Raw genomic sequence first — 16,916 nt, forward strand, 5'->3', positions numbered from 1 at the left:
AACCACAACAACCATTGCCATACCAGTACCCGGCGCAACCAGCTGGTCCGTACCAACCTCAACAAATTCAACAGCCATACCCTGGGCAACCAATGCAGTTCCCACCATGGCAGGAAGGACCGCCACAAAATGGGTCCCCATACAGGTGGTACCCTTATCCGCAGTGGTACCCGGCCCAAGGACAGTTACAGCCTTTCACTTATATGGAGGGGCACCAAGGAATCGGAATACAAGTTGGTGTAACAAACCATGGATTCGCACCGGCAGGTACAAATGTTCAACCGGCAGGCTCACATGTACAAACAAATGTTCCGCCGTCAGGCACAAGTGTACAACTTAATGTTTTACCTGCAGGTACAAATGTACAACCCAATGTTCAACCGGCAATTAAGGGCGTCATCGTTCCCGAACGAGAGAATATTGCTGGTCGAACCCACCGACATGATGACAGACGACAAAGGTTGACCCAACAACCAAAGACACTTGTGTATAGTGGAAAGGGTAGTTGGAAGTCGTTTAAAAGCAAGTTTAGCCGCTATGTGGTGGTGAATGATTGGATTGAAAGGGAGAAGAAGGATTATTTGTGCTTGTGTCTCACTGACACGGCGAGGGATTACCATACACTTATTACCGATAAGACACCAAATATTACCTACAACGCAATCATGGAGAAATTGGAGAGGCGTTTTGGTTGCCAGGAACTCCCCGAAACAGCCATGATTAAGTTTTCAAAAAACAGTTATTATCAGAAGACGAGATTAAAGAGGGTGACCTCCAACTCGCGGAGAGCACGCCGAAAATGAAAGCAGTCGCTGAAGACAGTAACAAGTTCAGAAGTTGTTATTCGTCCGCCTATGTTACGGCTAACCAGTCCGTAGAAGGTAGCCCGGCCAATGTACCTGTGAGACAGCTGATTGAGATCCCCGTCCGTTCACCGAACAATCAGACAGAGGCAGGTGATGTCACGTCTTGGGCCTCTGGTTCCCGCACTTCATCCATCAGCTCTGCGACAAATAAGGGCTCATTCCGCACCAACATGAGCTTCAGTCACATGCAGGACAGCCTCTCATCTGATCTTCACTCAGAGATGGATGAAATTGAGATGGACCTGAACAACGTCTCCAAGAGGGACCTGATGGGCGTATACAAAGACGTGGTACAAGAACGAGATAAGTTAAAGTCGACGATGATTCAGTGTCAAGACCGCGCTTCCCGACGTATCTCGGAGCTGAAAAATCAGATAGCCATGGGACAGCAGGCAAAGATAATAGAACTCCTGAAAGAGAGCAAAGAACAGCAGGCGGCTATGCTAACCGATAAAGCACGCGTTGACCAAGAATTAAGGGAGCTGCAAGCCCAGTTTCAAAAACTGCAGAGTTCCCTCGAGAGTAAGTTACAGCAGCAGGTACAACAGGCACGGGAGATGATAGAACAGTTAGAGACAGACAGACAGATAGCAATTGCAGAGGTGAAGCAGCAAGTTCATGATGAAGACATCTTAAGATTTAGGTCACAGGCACAGTCACTCGGTCAGGAGTACACGCAACTGAAGGAACACGTTGACAAAATGGAGAAAGCTTCAACAAATCATTTGGAAAAAGCCCGTGCAAATCAGTTGGCGAAAGCTCGTGCAATCTTCAAGCGGTTAAAAGCAGAGAAGTCGGAGGCGATTGCTAAGAGTGAGTCGAGACTGAAGGAATATGAGAACAAAATGAAAGTGGAGAAGGAGAACCTGCAGAAACAGGGCAATGACTTCCAGAATATGGAACGAGAAGTTAACCAATTGCAAACGAGACTGGCACAAAGTGAGGAGAATTTCAGAAAGATGAATGAACAACACATCCGCACACTTCTGGAGAGAAGTGAGTTGGGTATGTTGGTCCGTCAGATGCAGGCTGAGGCCGATAGACAGAAGGAGGAGTACGAGAGACCGTTAGGCGAAGCTGGTCACATGTCAGATGCTTGTCTTGCCCAGTTGGCTGCGTACCATGAGAAACACGAAGTGGAGATCCTGACCCAGCATCAGACGAGTTTGCAGGAGAAGGCTGAAGAACATGCAGCACACCATCAGGAGGTAGTCAATGGATACAAGGCTCAGATAAAGGCTGCTATTGAAGACCAAGCGAGGGTCTTTGAGTAAGCCATTCAGGCCACTGAGGTACAAAAGGCTCCTGAAGGGGGACAAGAGCAGTTGGACAAAGTCAACAGACCAAGTGAAGACCAAGCGAGGTTCAGTGAATCAGTCAGTCCGTCGACTGAGTTACAGACGGTTCTGGAAGAGGGACAAGTGCAGTTGGACAAACTCATCATCACACTGAACACTCCCAGAGCAGACCTCAAAAGCTGGAGCAAAGTGGCATGAAGTTCAAAACCAAGATGTTTAATCATAGGGCAGGAGCAAGGAACGGCAATCCTGATGCTTTGTGCAGGAAAACCATCGTGGATGATCGTCTAGAGTATCAACTTGGTTATGAGTTGGAGGACGTAGATGATGTGGTCCCCTTGTCAAAATCATGGAAAGAAAGACATGAGAAGACACGGGAAGTATGGGATCCGGGTATAGTCAATACGAAGGTTATAAACAAGGTGGATGATCCGGTCTATATGCTGGATACTTCACACTAGAAAGCGAAATAACAAACTATATGTGGGTGATCCGGTCTATATGCTGGATACTTCACACTAAAAAGCGAAATAAAACACTATATGTGGATGATCCGGTCTATATGCTGGATACTTAACACTAGAAAGCGAAATAGCACAAACTATCTGTGGGTGATCCGGTCTATATGCTGGATATCGCGCACTAGAAAACGAAATAATACAAACTATCGGTTAAATGGGACGGACCGGGAAGGGTGACACGGCTAATATCTCCTTATCTGTACATCATAATGCATAAGAATGTGGTCAAAATTAATCCCCAAAATGGGCAAGTAAAGAAATTGACCGACTGACTGGACAATTAGGTGACAGTGATGAAACCTTATAATGTATGTGTGTAGACAGCCAGATGACAGTTTTATGACCAAGTGCGATTGGTGAGATATTTGGTTTCATGGGAGATGTGTCAATGTAAGTGAGGAGGAAGGTGTGAGGATGAAGTGTCCAAATTGTGTAAAACTGTAACTCACACTTTGGGCTGAAATACTTGAAAAAGTGGTTATTTGTTTTAGCATGTCTGACTCCGGCTCGGCAACTGAAAGTCCTAAAAGAGGGTGGAGGGAGTATATGGAGAAGACTGCCCGGGTGGTACAGGAGATAGAACAGGCTAATGCAGAAGGCCGACTCCAGTATGGCACGGCAAGAGAGCTGGTGTATGCCCTGGGTCAAGTCCACTCCTCAAGGTTGGAGCAAGACAAGCGTCATGAGCTACTGAAAGGGCAATATGACATTGCAGTGAAGCAGCAGAAGTTCCGTTTTGTTGCTGATCTACGCTACAGAGCGAATGTCATTTGCTCGAAGGAATTTGTTTCGAAGGCATTCGGCAAACCTGTGGCCAAGCAAAAGGGTCTAGGATTGTCACTGATTGCGCGTCCAAGAGGTGGTAAGGTGTTGCAGACAGCTGGACGGCTGAGTACCTTCTCGGGTCTACAGTCCGGGTTTCCAGCCTTACCCGCTACGGCATCAAAAGTCCCGGCAACTGTTTCGCTGGGAGAGATCAAGATAGAGAAGGCTTCTGGGGACGACGAAGTGCTGCCCATGGAAACCGAGGTCCTTTTGGTTATAGCGCAGGAAGAAGATGACCTGTCAACTTTTTCTGTCTTCACTGCGTTGGACGAAGTGGGACAGTTCTCCGTCGTTGATGAAGTGGGGCAGTGTGAAGACACCCCGCTGATCAAGACAGAAGTAATTTCTGTTTCAAGCGACTCTGATACAGAAGGACGTGCTCCGGTGGAGGGGAGCCGACCTTGGTTGGAGTCTCTAATACTGGGGTAACTAGGGTCCCGGTCGAGGCTGGGAACTTGGCACCATTTGTAATCCCAACACAGGTGTTTACCAATAGTTCCTATGTTGCGAGGGAGCCACGGAAAAGGAGTTATTAGATGAGGGAGGAACCAGCCGAATCGACACCAGTTTTGCCAGAGTGTGTGCCGGTGAGGAAAGTCCTGAAACCCTCAGTTTGGACCAGACTGGGTAATCGCATGGAAGAGCCCATGATAAAGAAACGATCGTCCCGTTGTCCGTTAATGGGATGTACGTCAGATTCTCGCCATTTAAGCCGACATGTCTACCAGAGGCATCTTCCTGAGCGATTTCAGCTAGGCAATTTGGCGAATCCGGCTTGGCAGGTAGCTAGGTTGCGAGGGCTTAGATGGCTCCCTCTACAGCTCGTCGGAGACGATCAGCTTGGTACCCTGCTAGACTTTGCCCAGAAACATGACTTACGAATCAACGCGGAGGTAGCTCTATCTGAAGTAGATAGACAGTGGTTGTCCGAGTTCGCCCGTCAATAAGGATGGCCGGAAGTGGACTTCAACATTCAACGTCTGAACTCGCAGGCTCTTCTTGCCCATTGGCGTGTCCTTCTTGGTCTGCTGAAACACATTCCAAGGGATCGGCAAGTTTACTTCTTCAACCTGGACAATCAGGGTACCTCTAGTACCGTCCCGGCTGTGGCTGGGTTACATGTTCAAATACCCGACGTGGAGCATCAAAGTGCCCCAACACCCGCGGTTGTGGCGGTGACTGAACCTGCAGGAAGTGGAACGGCTCATGCTGTTTCTAATGTACGGAACATGTCTATCAGGGAGTATCTGGTAGTATCTGGACAGGCAAACCTCTCGTTGGCTAGGGGGAGCACATCCCAGGCGCCAGTGCGACCAGTAACGACCAGGATTTCGGCCTTCGATTCTCATTTTCACCTAGTCTCTAGTGAAATTGGGTTTGCCGTATTACTCAGATATCCGGACCATTCTGGATGCAGATGTAGGGATCAGACCCCAAGTTGAAGTGGATGTGGTAGGAGGTGTCCTGATCTATTGTGACCCCGAGACCTACCCAACATCTTTCCCGGCTCAGGCTGGGTTTGGTGTCGCGGTGGGATTACATCCCCGGAAAGCAGCACGATTCAATCCTGAGCTCTACCGTCATTTAAAGCAGCTCCTGAGGAACGAAAGAGTAGTGGCACTGGGAGAAGTTGGGTTGGACCGAACCGAGCCATCAGATACTTGGGGGCTACAGGAGGAAGTTCTGACAGGGATACTAGAGTTGTCATCCCCTTGTCAACCAATCATCCTTCATATCCGGGATGGGGAGGATCGGCAGTCCGGAGTGCTGTATCTGGAATGTCTTGAATTGTTAAATCCCAATGTTGCTCGGACGCAGAAAGTGGTGCTGCATTGTTTCACCGGCGCGCAAGAGGTAGTGGTTAGCTGGTGTAAGGCGTTCCCTAATTGTTTCTTCAGTTACTCAGGACAAGCCCGGCTTTTCACGGAGGCGCAGAAACAGGCAGTACGGAGGGTCCCGGCGAACAGGCTGTTGATAGAAACTGACTCGCCATACTTTCGAACAGCTGGGGCTCGGATGTGCACTCTATCCTTTTTAGGGGCGTCGCCAACGTTATTGCGTCATATCGGGATGGCGAGGTCAGGGACGTGTGCCAGCTGACCTTGAGGAATTCCACTCAACTGTTTGGGCTAGAAATAGCATAATGTAATATGACATTTGTTTGGCCAATTATCGGATTTTGAATACGGAGTTTTAATATTTTAATGTTTAGGACATTTATTGTTACAGAAAGGAAACACAACTGAAGTGTATAGACAATGAATGGAAGTGAAAGTTTGAAAAAACTCCGTTGTTAAATATAAAGTTAAAGAAAAACTATATGCTGGGCACAATTTACTAATCTAGTCTGTTATAGTGGACAATTAATGGAGCATTGCAAAATTGAATACAATATAAAGTATCACCAGGGCCCGGAACTTTAGTGTAGGTCAAATTTTTGATGAAGTAACAGGTTACCAAGACTGAAAAAGGACTCTATGTCTCTTTCCCGTTGGATAAAATGGGAGGGGGAGTGTGGTAAATTTACTGGTGTGTAACCGGAACAGTACGGTGGAGGCTAATCGATTGACCGGAAACCAATGCAAATAATCGACAGTCATACTGTAGCCTTATTACTAGACGGACGTCTAATATTGAATCTGTATTCATCCTATGTTGTGTGTGTCTACATTCCTGGCCTGAGGGATCCAGGAACAGATACAGCTTTATTTCAGGTAAGTACTACCAGTATTTACTTCAATATGTAAAAATCTTAAGTGAATCCGGTCTAAGATATCAATATATTGAAAAAGTAAACAAACGTCGCATGGGAATACAAAAAAAGGTAATAACATATGCCGACCGGTTTCGCACAGCTCATCAGGGCATATAAAATATACAACAATAACGTCAAATTGTCAAAGTAACAACGTCAAATTACGTTACTTATATTATGACGTCAAACGTCAAATTATAACATTGAATTTAACAGGGGCTTAAATAAATCGATAAAAATTGTTCTTTTGCTAACCTAGTTGAAACAGATTCCGAATATAACTTATAAAATGTTAATATTTTAAATGTTGGTTCCATTTAAGAACATTCATCAAAATGTTTGCTTAATGGCATTTTTCTTGTTGAGGGATCGCGCAATTGTTGTTATATATATATATATATACTCATTCCATGTTTTAATGAAATCCGCCAAAGCACTTCCAAGAAATGGCTCCGGACACAAATGTACCGGACGGACGGATGGTCGGAAGGACGGACAACGCCAAAACAATATCCCTTCGCCTATGGCGGGGGATAACAAGGCCGCTTTGCACAGATGAGAAAACATCCCTGTTATAAAATTAAATTGCACCTGAAGAGGAGGTATAAATTCAAATAGAAATTATTGTATTGATTATATGTCAATCATGTTTATTGAGACTTTTTTAAATAAAGGATTTGATTTTCAAAAAATGCTTTCCTTCTTCATCAAACATAATGCATTTCTGAAGTATAAATGTAACTCGTGGGTTTATCAACAACAAGATGTGTTCTCTTTCTAATCAGGGGTTCTTTAATGAGTTACAGAATTTACAGAATATCGAACCGTGATTCTTTTCCAGATTGGTATTGGTAACTGAAAAGAATACAAAATAATATATAGTATTACATAATATAAATTACATGAATGCTGTAATAATAACCTATATATTAATAATAATAATAGACATGACATTCTAGTTGCCGACTATCATTAGAACCAACAAAGCATCTGAAATCAATACAAATGTATAAAACAAGATAAAACATGATAAAACATATACAATGACGTCACATAACATTGAACACATTAAATACATGGACCTTACCGATTTAGGGAATCGAATACCTCTCACAGTCTCTCAATCACGACTTCTTTAGTTGTGCGTTTGCTGCAAATTAATATACATGCAAATATTATTAAGTGTCATTTAGTATAACTTGTTTTTAAGTAAAAGATAAGACAAATGTACCATTGAGCTGTTATTTCCGGAATCGCGAAAACATGTGATGCTTAACATCTAAATACTTTAAATCATTATAGAAATACAAAACCATATGAATGCAGTTCACTACAAACATAAATCCACAAAATACTATACCTCGAAACCAAATGCTAAGATGTATTAAACAAATACAATGGACTCTGCAATCTGAACAAGTCTTTCTTGTTTAAACTTTTCTCTCAACTGCCAGAAATGACCACGTGACCAATTTATACGAGACAACGAAAGTAAAATTACCCAAAAGATTAAGGTTACAAATCAACATTAAACATTGGTAAAATAACCACAGGGCTACATACTCCCCCTCCTCCGTAAATGACGTCCCGTCATTTCAGTGTCAACACAATTAAATGTCAACGTAAGTCAAGTCACTTACAATAAAAAATATATACAACTATTGATAATTAAAGTACAACTACAACTTCCTACTCCAATAACTAACTACAAAGTAATACAAATTATTACTCCAATACAATTATACAACTACTACAGCAGTATATATTAATACTCCCCAAAACATTTTCATAAAGTACTATGACAGAACTTGTTTCAACTTAATGTGTTATAACATTATTTGTTTCAAATTGAACAATCCTCCCTGCCAACTAAAATGTGTTCTCACATTTCTGATGTATGCTAACATAATGTTAACTATTTAATTGATAAAAAACAACAGCAATATATACAAGATGTTTATTAAAACAATAAAATTATTTATTTCATAATTGCCCCAACAACACTGTGAGCAATTGTACTATCCATATTGTCTAAAATACCAGAATTTAATAAAACAGTCAATGCCTGAAGTTTACTATCATATGGCCTGGCAACCATCTGCTTCATGTAGTAATCTTCAAATCTTACTGGTGGCCGACTTGTTCTTGATGATCTTCGTGGTACAGGTACCGGAACATTTCTCTGTACATCAACTTCTGTACTTCCTACCTCAGTAGTACTCGTTGTATCTATGGTCTGATCTTCAACAGCTTCCGTATTTGAAGGAACGGGTGCTTCAGTATCAGCATCAGTCCTGTTCTCAAGTAGTTGTTCAGCTTCTTGATGAACTTCTTCTGCCTCTACTTCTTCCGCTACATCTTCCACCGGAGGATCTATCCTCTCGTCCACCTCTATCAAATCGATAGCTTCGGTTAAGGTAGAACTCACATCAACTTCATCATCAAGTATAGGATCTTGGGCGTCCCCAATGTGTCTTGTAGAAACTACAAAATCTAATCCGTCTTCTTCCTCCTCTTCCTCTGTGACGTTACGTTTTTCTTTGCTGAAATCATCAAATGATTTACTAATAACCACATCTATATCATGTACATCAATTTCACTTGTATCAGTACCATCCTGACTATCAATCAGAACTAACAAGTTTCTATGTACAGTCTTTTCTCTATCGGAACCCCTTTCTTTCACCTTAAATACTGGAATATCAACTCTAGGTTGATCAATTACAACATATGTTCCCTCTTCGAATTTATCTGCTATTTTGTGTTTGCCGTCAAAAGCCATTTTTCTAACTAGAACATTATCACCAACAGATACTTTTACTGCTTTGGCTTTTTTATCATAAAGCTTCTTTTGTTTCTGTTTAGCTTTATTCACGTGAATTACTACAATTTGTTGTGTTGTTTTGATTCTTAATTTTAATTCTTTCATGTAGTCATAAGTGTCCTTGTTTGTATATTCTTCCCTTGATTTTTCAAATGTTATATCTATGGGTAGCTTAGGTTTTCGACCAAACATCAACTCAAATGGTGAAAATCCAGTACTGTCATGAGGAATGCAGTTGTAAGCATAAACTAGTGGATTTACATATTTCTTCCAGTCATTCTTTTGTTCTGGAGCAAGCGTTCCTAGCATATCTAGAAGTGTCCTGTTGAACCTTTCTGGCCCAGCATTTCCTTGTGGATGATAGGGTGTAGTATGACTTTTGTTAATTTTCATAATTTCACAAAGTTCTTTTATTAATTCGCTCTCAAAATTGGCTCCTTGATCTGAGTGCAATCTATTTGGAATATCGTAATGAATGATGAAATGATTATAAAAAACTTCAGCCGTTGTTTTGGCGCTCTGATTCTTGGTAGGAATAGCAAGGGCATACTTTGTGTAGTGATCAGTTACAATAAGTATATTCCCAATGCCTCCTTTTGCTTGTTCTAAACTTAAATAATCAAAGCATACAAGTTCAAGTGGGTAAGATGTTGAAACATTTACAAGAGGAGCTCTGGTGTTAATTGATGACTTTCTCCTCAAACACCTATCACATTTGTCAATCCATTCCTCTACATCTGTTGATGATCTTGGCCAGTAAAACCTATCTCGAAGCAATTTTAAAGTTCTTTCTTTTCCTGGATGTCCAATGTTGTTATGCAATCCCATTAAAACTTCCTTTTTGTAACATTCAGGTTATACTAATTGTTCTTTTTCTCCTTCTATATCATGAACTACTCTAAATAAAATTCCTCTTTTAATTTTCAAGTTCTTAAATTGCTTTTTCATTGTTAAATCCTCTTTTGTCATAAATGATGTTGGTACTTTGTCGTCAATCACAGCTCTTCTCCATTTATCTATCACATTGTCATTTCTTTGCATTTGTCTTATCTCTCGCATTTCTTTTTGAGCAAGTGTCTGACCATGTTCCTCCCATGTATCTAAGATGTTGATATTGGCCATGGGTAGAACATGACAGAAATCAGCTATCTGAATACAGGAACATATGGCTTTGATTACATCATTTTTTACTTTCACTCTTTCTCCACTATTATGTTCAGTTTCTTGAATCTTTTCATGTGGATATCGGCTCATGCCATCTGCATCAGCATTATTTATGCCGGGTCTATAGGAAATGTCAAAGTCAAATTGACCTAGTGCTGCTACCCAACGTTGTCCCGTAGCATCTACTTTTGCACTAGACAATACATGTGTTAAAGGGTTATTGTCAGTGATGACAGAAAAATGATTCAGAGTTAAATAATCTGCAAATTTTTCTGTGACAGCCCATTTAAGTGCTACAAATTCAAGTTTAAAAGCACTATAATTGCGCTCTGCTTTTGTCAATGATCGACTTGCATAGGCAATAACTCTTTTCTGGTCACCTTGAGTTTGGTACAACACTGCACCTAAAGCCTTGATGGATGCATCAGTGTGTAACTCAAAAGGTTGTTTAAAGTCAGGGTATGCCAATATTGGCGGAGAACAAAGTACAGCTTTCAACTTGTTAAAAACAATTTCTTCATTCTCTGTCCATTTCCACTCAGGCATGTTTTTTTTCTTTGTAGATGTTGGTGGCAATAGATCAGACAAAGGTCTTGCCATTTTACTGAAATCCTTTATAAAACGTCTATAATAGCCAGCAAAGGCTAAAAAGGAACGAAGTTCATCAGCATTTGCTGGTGTTGGCCAATTTTTTACCTTTTCTATTTTTTCAGGGTCAGTTTCAATGCCCTTTTCACTCACAACATGTCCTAAGAACTTAATTTTTTGTTTAAAGAAGAAACATTTTTCAGCTGCAAGTTTTAAATTACAAACTTTCAATCTAGACAACACAATGTCAAACCGTTCAAGATGACTTTCAAAAGTATCACTAAAAATTATTAAGTCATCAAGATAAATGACACAAATTTTCATATTTAGTCCTTTAAGACATTCTTCCATAAGACGTTGATACGTCGCTGGACTATTAGTCAAACCAAAAGGCATTTTGTTAAATTCAAAAAATCCTATTGAACCTACAGTAAAACCAGTTCTCTCTTTATGATGTTCTTCCAGTTCTACTTGGTGATTACCAGACTTCATGTCAATGGTTGAAAAATATTTTGTTCCACTGAGACAATCAAAAACTTCTTCAATACGAGGTAATGCGTACGAGTCTTTTACAGTCCTTTGATTAAGCATTCTATAATCAATACATAATCTGAGTTCATTTGATTTCTTTCGGACTAAAACAACATCGCTAGTCCACGGTGACCTCGATGGACGAATAATACCTCCAGCTAATAACTGTTCAATGTGTTGTTGTACTTCTTCAAGCATACATGGTGTTATTCTTCTATGTCTCTGTTTAAATGGTGTTTCATCAATAAGATCTATTCTGTGTTTGATTAAATTACACTGACCAATGTCAGTACTTGATGTTGAGAAAATATCCTTATGTTTCCTTAATAGTGCATTTAATGTTTCTTTTTGATTTGCATCTAGTATGTTTTCATCAATATTCAACTTATCAAGTATTGTTTCATATTTATCTTCAGTTTGAATTCTGTGTAAAACATCATCTGTCACAGTAACAGGCTGGATTTCACAAAGAATAGCTTTTGGATTTATCACAACAGTATTTGTAATCAAATTTGATAATTTTACTACAACTTCCTGTTTATTCTTGTTCTTGTACTGTATAGCAGTAGGAGTCACATCAACATATGATGGCAAACTGCTAAAAGTTGACTCCTGGTAGATAACAGTTCTTTCTGGATAATCCATTTGTTTGTCAATAAATCCATTAACATTAATGGACTCATTTGGTTTTAAAAACACCTTCTGTGCTACTGCACTTCTAATCAATCCAATTCTGTTTTTATTTTTAGTAAGTTCTTTTTCACGTAAAACAATTGTTCTAAAACATAAAAACCATGGCGTAAACATTTTTGCCCTCTGAAGAAATTGTTCGCCAAAATTTGACTTACATTCCTTCAACAATTCATTTAAAATATTTGTGCCTAAAATAACAGGCGTTCTTTCTGAAAATTTTGTATCAGGTGTTACCAATAACAAGCAAGTGTGTGAATTAGCTTTTGGTAAATCTTCACCTGTACTAATTTCCACTTCAATGTAGCCAGTGTAAGGCAAATTATTACAATCAGCACATTCTATATTTAAAATATTTGTCAATGGCTGAATAGTAATTTGAGACAAATTGTCAGTATACAATGACTGTGAGACAACACTCACACAACTACCAGTATCTAAAAGAGCTTTTGTACAAATGCTATTTACAAAAATATTTGTCTCGTTAATATCACCAACTAACTTTGGGTCCAATTTACTGGTGCCCGAGTTCGACCCAACAACAGGAGCACTTATACTTTTGGGCAATTAATCTGTCTGTGCCCTTTTGCATTGCAGTTATAGCACACGACATTGCTATCCCTATTTTGAGGACAATATCTCTGCATGTGACCTCTTTCATTACATAAATGGCAGGCTCCTTGGAATGTGGTGCCACTCAATGGTCTAGTAGGCCTATATAAACCACGTCCTTGATGAGAGGTACCTATCCTTCCCCTGAAACCCCTATATGCCGATCGACCACCAAATGGGTATCTATTTGCAGCCTGGAATGATGCTGGTTGATGATATTTATTTTCGACCTTTTCTTTTTCTAAGTTTCCAATTCTTTCATTTTATTGATGTAGCAATGATTTCATTTCGGACAAGTCTGTTGTTTCTTGTGGGTTAACTTTGATTGCAGCCTTACATGATTTTGTCTCTTTCACAGGCTCTTTTAACTCTGTTTCAATTTTCCGAAGTTCTCGTTTGAACTCGTCGTAGTTTTCAATTTTATCGCATTGGTAAATTGACATGTGTTTCAAGTCTCTGATCAAACCAGCATGCAAAACTTTTTTAAGTATCTCAGTGTCAGTCCGTCGGACAGCTTTCAACTGCACTGCTTGATCAAAGATTTCCTCAAGTCGCATGGCATATTTGACAACTGGCTCATTGTCTTGTTGCTGGCTTGAGTAAAACTTTCTCATGATACTCTCTCGGGATTCGATACTCCCAAAAGTGTTTTCTAATTTGAAAAGAATTTCATTTAAAGACACATCAGGGCCTAGCCTTCGCAAAACATCGGCAGCCCTTCCCTTTAAGGCTCTCCTTATGCCTAACAATATTTGTTCATTGTTAAAGACTTTGCCTTGACGTAAAGCTTCAATTTCATATTTAAACGTATCAAAGTTCACCTCACCAGCTTTTACATCTTCTCCATAGAATGTTGAAATTCTTGGAAATTGAAAGCTTCCAGTCTTTTATGTAGTTGACTGTGCCCCTATATGCATAGGTTCTGATTTTATTCCAAAAGCTTGTACAAGCTTCATCATCCCTTCTGGGCTATCCACATTTGGTTTGATACCCAAAAGGTGTAAAGCTTTAAGTAGCTTATATTCCTGTTCAGTTACATCGTGTATACCTCCAGAGGCTGTATCTGATTTATTGGCTTCTGAAGCCATGACAATAAAATTATGTTAAATTGATTCCAATTGCAATTTAATTTCAATCCAATATCATTCAAAATGACATTTTAAATCACAATTTCACATTAAAATTGAAATAATTCAATTGCATATACCAATTCAATTAATTATGTCAAGTCATACAATAATACACACGGTAATACAAATCGCCGGTGCGCTTATAAAATTATTTCGGTGATACGGTAATCCACCGAAATAAATTTCTAACTTCTTTGAACAAGTACAGTATTAACAATATACAAGATTCACATCATTATTGATAACATTAATTTATCAAATGAAATAAACTCGATAAAATTATTTATAAACTTTACTGAAAGAAATACGGTAGCTTTAAACTAAATGAGGTGCGCTCATAAATTTCTCCTAGTTATACGGTAAACCATGGAATTTTTTCCAATATGTCTATCCGAAGATAATTTGAATTATAATATCACCATGTGATAATATAATGACAATGAATGTTTATTTTTAGACAATAATACTTTCTAACTGTAAGAAACTATTTCTTAAAATTAAACTTGAATATCCAAGATATCAGCAAGAACAGAAATATTTTACGAACATTTCATTTCTTCCTGAACTGAATGCAATCAATTATTGCAGAATTATTTTATAATTCTGAACTAACTAAAATATTTGGAAACTGATTATATTTGAAAAATGATTATATGTTATATCATATATATATACTGTTTTTGTTTTGTGTGTTTTTTTATATATATTATAATCTACTCAACGACAAAACTATTCTACTAGACTAGAATTTGTACATGTATGGCAACAACTACTTAGGTCAGAGTCAGTCAATGTCAACACAACTTAAGAAAATGGAAAATTTCCACAGCAGATTAGCAACCGGAAATTTCAACACAAAAGGAGATAATAGGACTTTCAAATAAATATAATAAAAAAGTAGACCAAGGGAGATAAACCGCTGACCAACCAAATAACCAGAATCAGGAAATGCAAAAAAAAAACACAATAATTTCAGTGGAATATGAAATCTGCAGTGAACTGTAAACAAATACTACATAAATAATTTACTGGGACTTCAAAATATCAGCTCAATGTTTATGAAAGAAATGTTAAGAGTAGAAATTATGATTAGATTGTACTTAAAAAGAAATATTAGTAAATAGAACCTTCTCCTGAATATTAATTTATATTCATGCAATAGTGAAACTATGTGAAATCTTTTTCTTACACACTTACAATAGCACACATGAAAATTGCCAGATATTACAGTATCAACCCTCCCTCCCCCTTTTTTTTTTTTTTTGAAGTTATAAAACTTATAAAAGAACTACGGTAACTGTAATAACTGTCAATTTTTTTCGATAATAATAGTACTCACACTCAGTAGACAGGAACAATACACAATTCGGCAGCAACTAGAATGATTTTTTAAATTAGAACTGATATAAGGTCACTATTATCTATTACAATATTTCTGGTATGTCCAAATCAGAAATTGTACACTGGAATAATGTCTGAAGAAGTTGAAGAATGTTCACGACACCACCAGCTCCTCTACAATAAGATCGGAACGACACGTTCCTCTCCTCCACGACCAGAATGACCCGCTCCTCCACGACACGCTCCTGAACGACACGACCGGCTCCTCTACGACAGGACTAAAACGACCCGCTCCTCTACGACACGACCGGCTCCACACTACATGCCTCTAATCCTATTTCAACCCGTTGGGCGCCATTTGTATCTCGTGGGTTTATCAACAACAAGATTTGTTCTCTTTCTAATCAGGGGTTCTTTAATGAGTTACAGAATTTACAGAATATCGAACCGCGATTCTTTTCCAGATTGGTATTGGTAACTGAAAAGAATACAAAATAATATATAGTATTACATAATATACATTACATGAATGCTGTAATAATAACCTATATATTAATAATAATAATAGACATGACATTCTAGTTGCCGACTATCATTAGAACCAACAAAGCATCTGAAATCAATACAAATGTATAAAACAAGATAAAACATGATAAAACATATACAATGACGTCACATAACATTGAACACATTAAATACATGGACCTTACCGATTTTGGGAATCGAATACCTCTCACAGTCACTCAATCACGACTTCTTTAGTTGTGCGTTTGCTGCAAATTAATATACATGCAAATATTATTAAGTGTCATTTAGTATAACTTGTTTTTAAGTAAAAGATAAGACAAATGTACCATTGAGCTGTTATTTCCGGAATCGCGAAAACATGTGATGCTTAACATCTAAATACTTTAAATCATTATAGAAATACAAAACCATATGAATGCAGTTCACTACAAACATCAATCCACAAAATACTATACCTCGAAACCAAATGCTAAGATGTATTAAACAAATACAATGGACTCTGCAATCTGAACAAGTCTTTCTTGTTTAAACTTTTCTCTCAACTGCCAGAAATGACCACGTGACCAATTTATGCGAGACAACGAAAGTAAAATTACCCAAAAGATTAAGGTTACAAATCAACATTAAACATTGGTAAAATAACCACAGGGCTACATAAAGCTTTCACATTATGTTTGTTGTAGCAAAAATAATTGGTGTCTCAATTTATTAGCATGGTAATCAATATGTAAGCAATAGTGATAAATAAGCTGTGAAAATAAATCAGTTTTTTGCATGAATGATGAGCCTAATCTATTGGGAATATATTTAATTTATGTGTCAAATGACTGAATTTATAGTCTAAATAAATATCATCGTTGCATAAAAATTACAGCTTTATGTTCAAATGGGTCTAATGTATTCATGCTCTTGTCTGTTTGCTTAGGACTTGTATAATATGTACATTTTAAATAATGTAAATGTATTATATATCGTAATGCAAAGTGCATGCATAATATTATGCAAGTTGTACATTTTAATTACTTTGTGCTAGCATTTAACTTTTTCCCCTACAAGTATTTTCCTTGATAGTCAGTATTAATGTATAACTGTCATTCCTATTATGTATATTGTTAAGGTAAATTGAAAAGGTGTATGAACCAAGTAGAATTAAAATTGGTTTACTATTTTTTTTTATAAATACACAATGTAAAATCGGAATGTTTTACTTTCTATTTGTTCTATCATGGATTACTAACTCAGT

General features: G+C 38.4%; 3 protein-coding genes and 1 long non-coding RNA gene across 10 annotated transcripts in view; 2 read left to right on the forward strand and 2 right to left on the reverse strand.

Annotated features, from left to right (window-relative positions):
* Window positions 1–16,916, reverse strand: part of LOC127837589 (uncharacterized) — a 253,953-nt gene that overhangs the window by 124,537 nt on the left and 112,500 nt on the right. The gene's annotated exons all lie outside the window — the stretch shown is intronic.
* LOC127839898 (chromosome partition protein Smc-like) lies at window positions 800–2,140 on the forward strand. The gene has a single exon (XM_052368290.1). It carries the CDS (start codon window positions 800–802, stop codon window positions 2,138–2,140), a length of 1,341 nt encoding a protein of 446 aa, XP_052224250.1.
* LOC127839899 (uncharacterized) lies at window positions 4,047–5,610 on the forward strand. The gene is made up of 3 exons (XM_052368291.1): window positions 4,047–4,403; window positions 4,503–4,730; window positions 4,870–5,610. The coding sequence occupies exons 1-3, from the start codon at window positions 4,047–4,049 to the stop codon at window positions 5,608–5,610; spliced, it is 1,326 nt and encodes a 441-aa protein (XP_052224251.1).
* Window positions 7,034–16,322, reverse strand: LOC127837606 (uncharacterized). Of its 3 annotated transcripts, none has more exons than XR_008029359.1 (3): window positions 16,129–16,322; window positions 7,353–7,415; window positions 7,034–7,120 (listed from the first exon to the last, which is right to left on the reverse strand). It is a non-coding gene; the product is annotated as an uncharacterized LOC127837606 (long non-coding RNA). The 3 variants fall into 3 exon arrangements; XR_008029360.1 differs by lacking the exon at window positions 16,129–16,322 and adding an exon at window positions 7,626–7,724; XR_008029358.1 differs by lacking the exon at window positions 16,129–16,322 and adding an exon at window positions 15,144–15,801 and having other exon boundaries at window positions 7,036–7,120.

The sequence above is a fragment of the Dreissena polymorpha genome, chromosome 7, assembly GCF_020536995.1.
Source record: "Dreissena polymorpha isolate Duluth1 chromosome 7, UMN_Dpol_1.0, whole genome shotgun sequence".
In the NCBI taxonomy this organism is placed as follows: Eukaryota; Metazoa; Mollusca; class Bivalvia; order Myida; family Dreissenidae; genus Dreissena; species Dreissena polymorpha.

Bases quoted from the DNA above. Each gene is read 5' to 3' on its own strand.
- LOC127839898 (XM_052368290.1), top strand. From the start codon at position 800: ATGAAAGCAGTCGCTGAAGACAGTAACAAGTTCAGAAGTTGTTATTCG.
- LOC127839899 (XM_052368291.1), top strand. From the start codon at position 4,047: ATGAGGGAGGAACCAGCCGAATCGACACCAGTTTTGCCAGAGTGTGTG. The intron at 4,404-4,502 runs GTAGCTCTATCT...CTGAACTCGCAG, and splicing joins ACTTACGAATCAACGCGGAG to GCTCTTCTTGCCCATTGGCG. The intron at 4,731-4,869 runs GTACGGAACATG...ATTTTCACCTAG, and splicing joins CGGCTCATGCTGTTTCTAAT to TCTCTAGTGAAATTGGGTTT.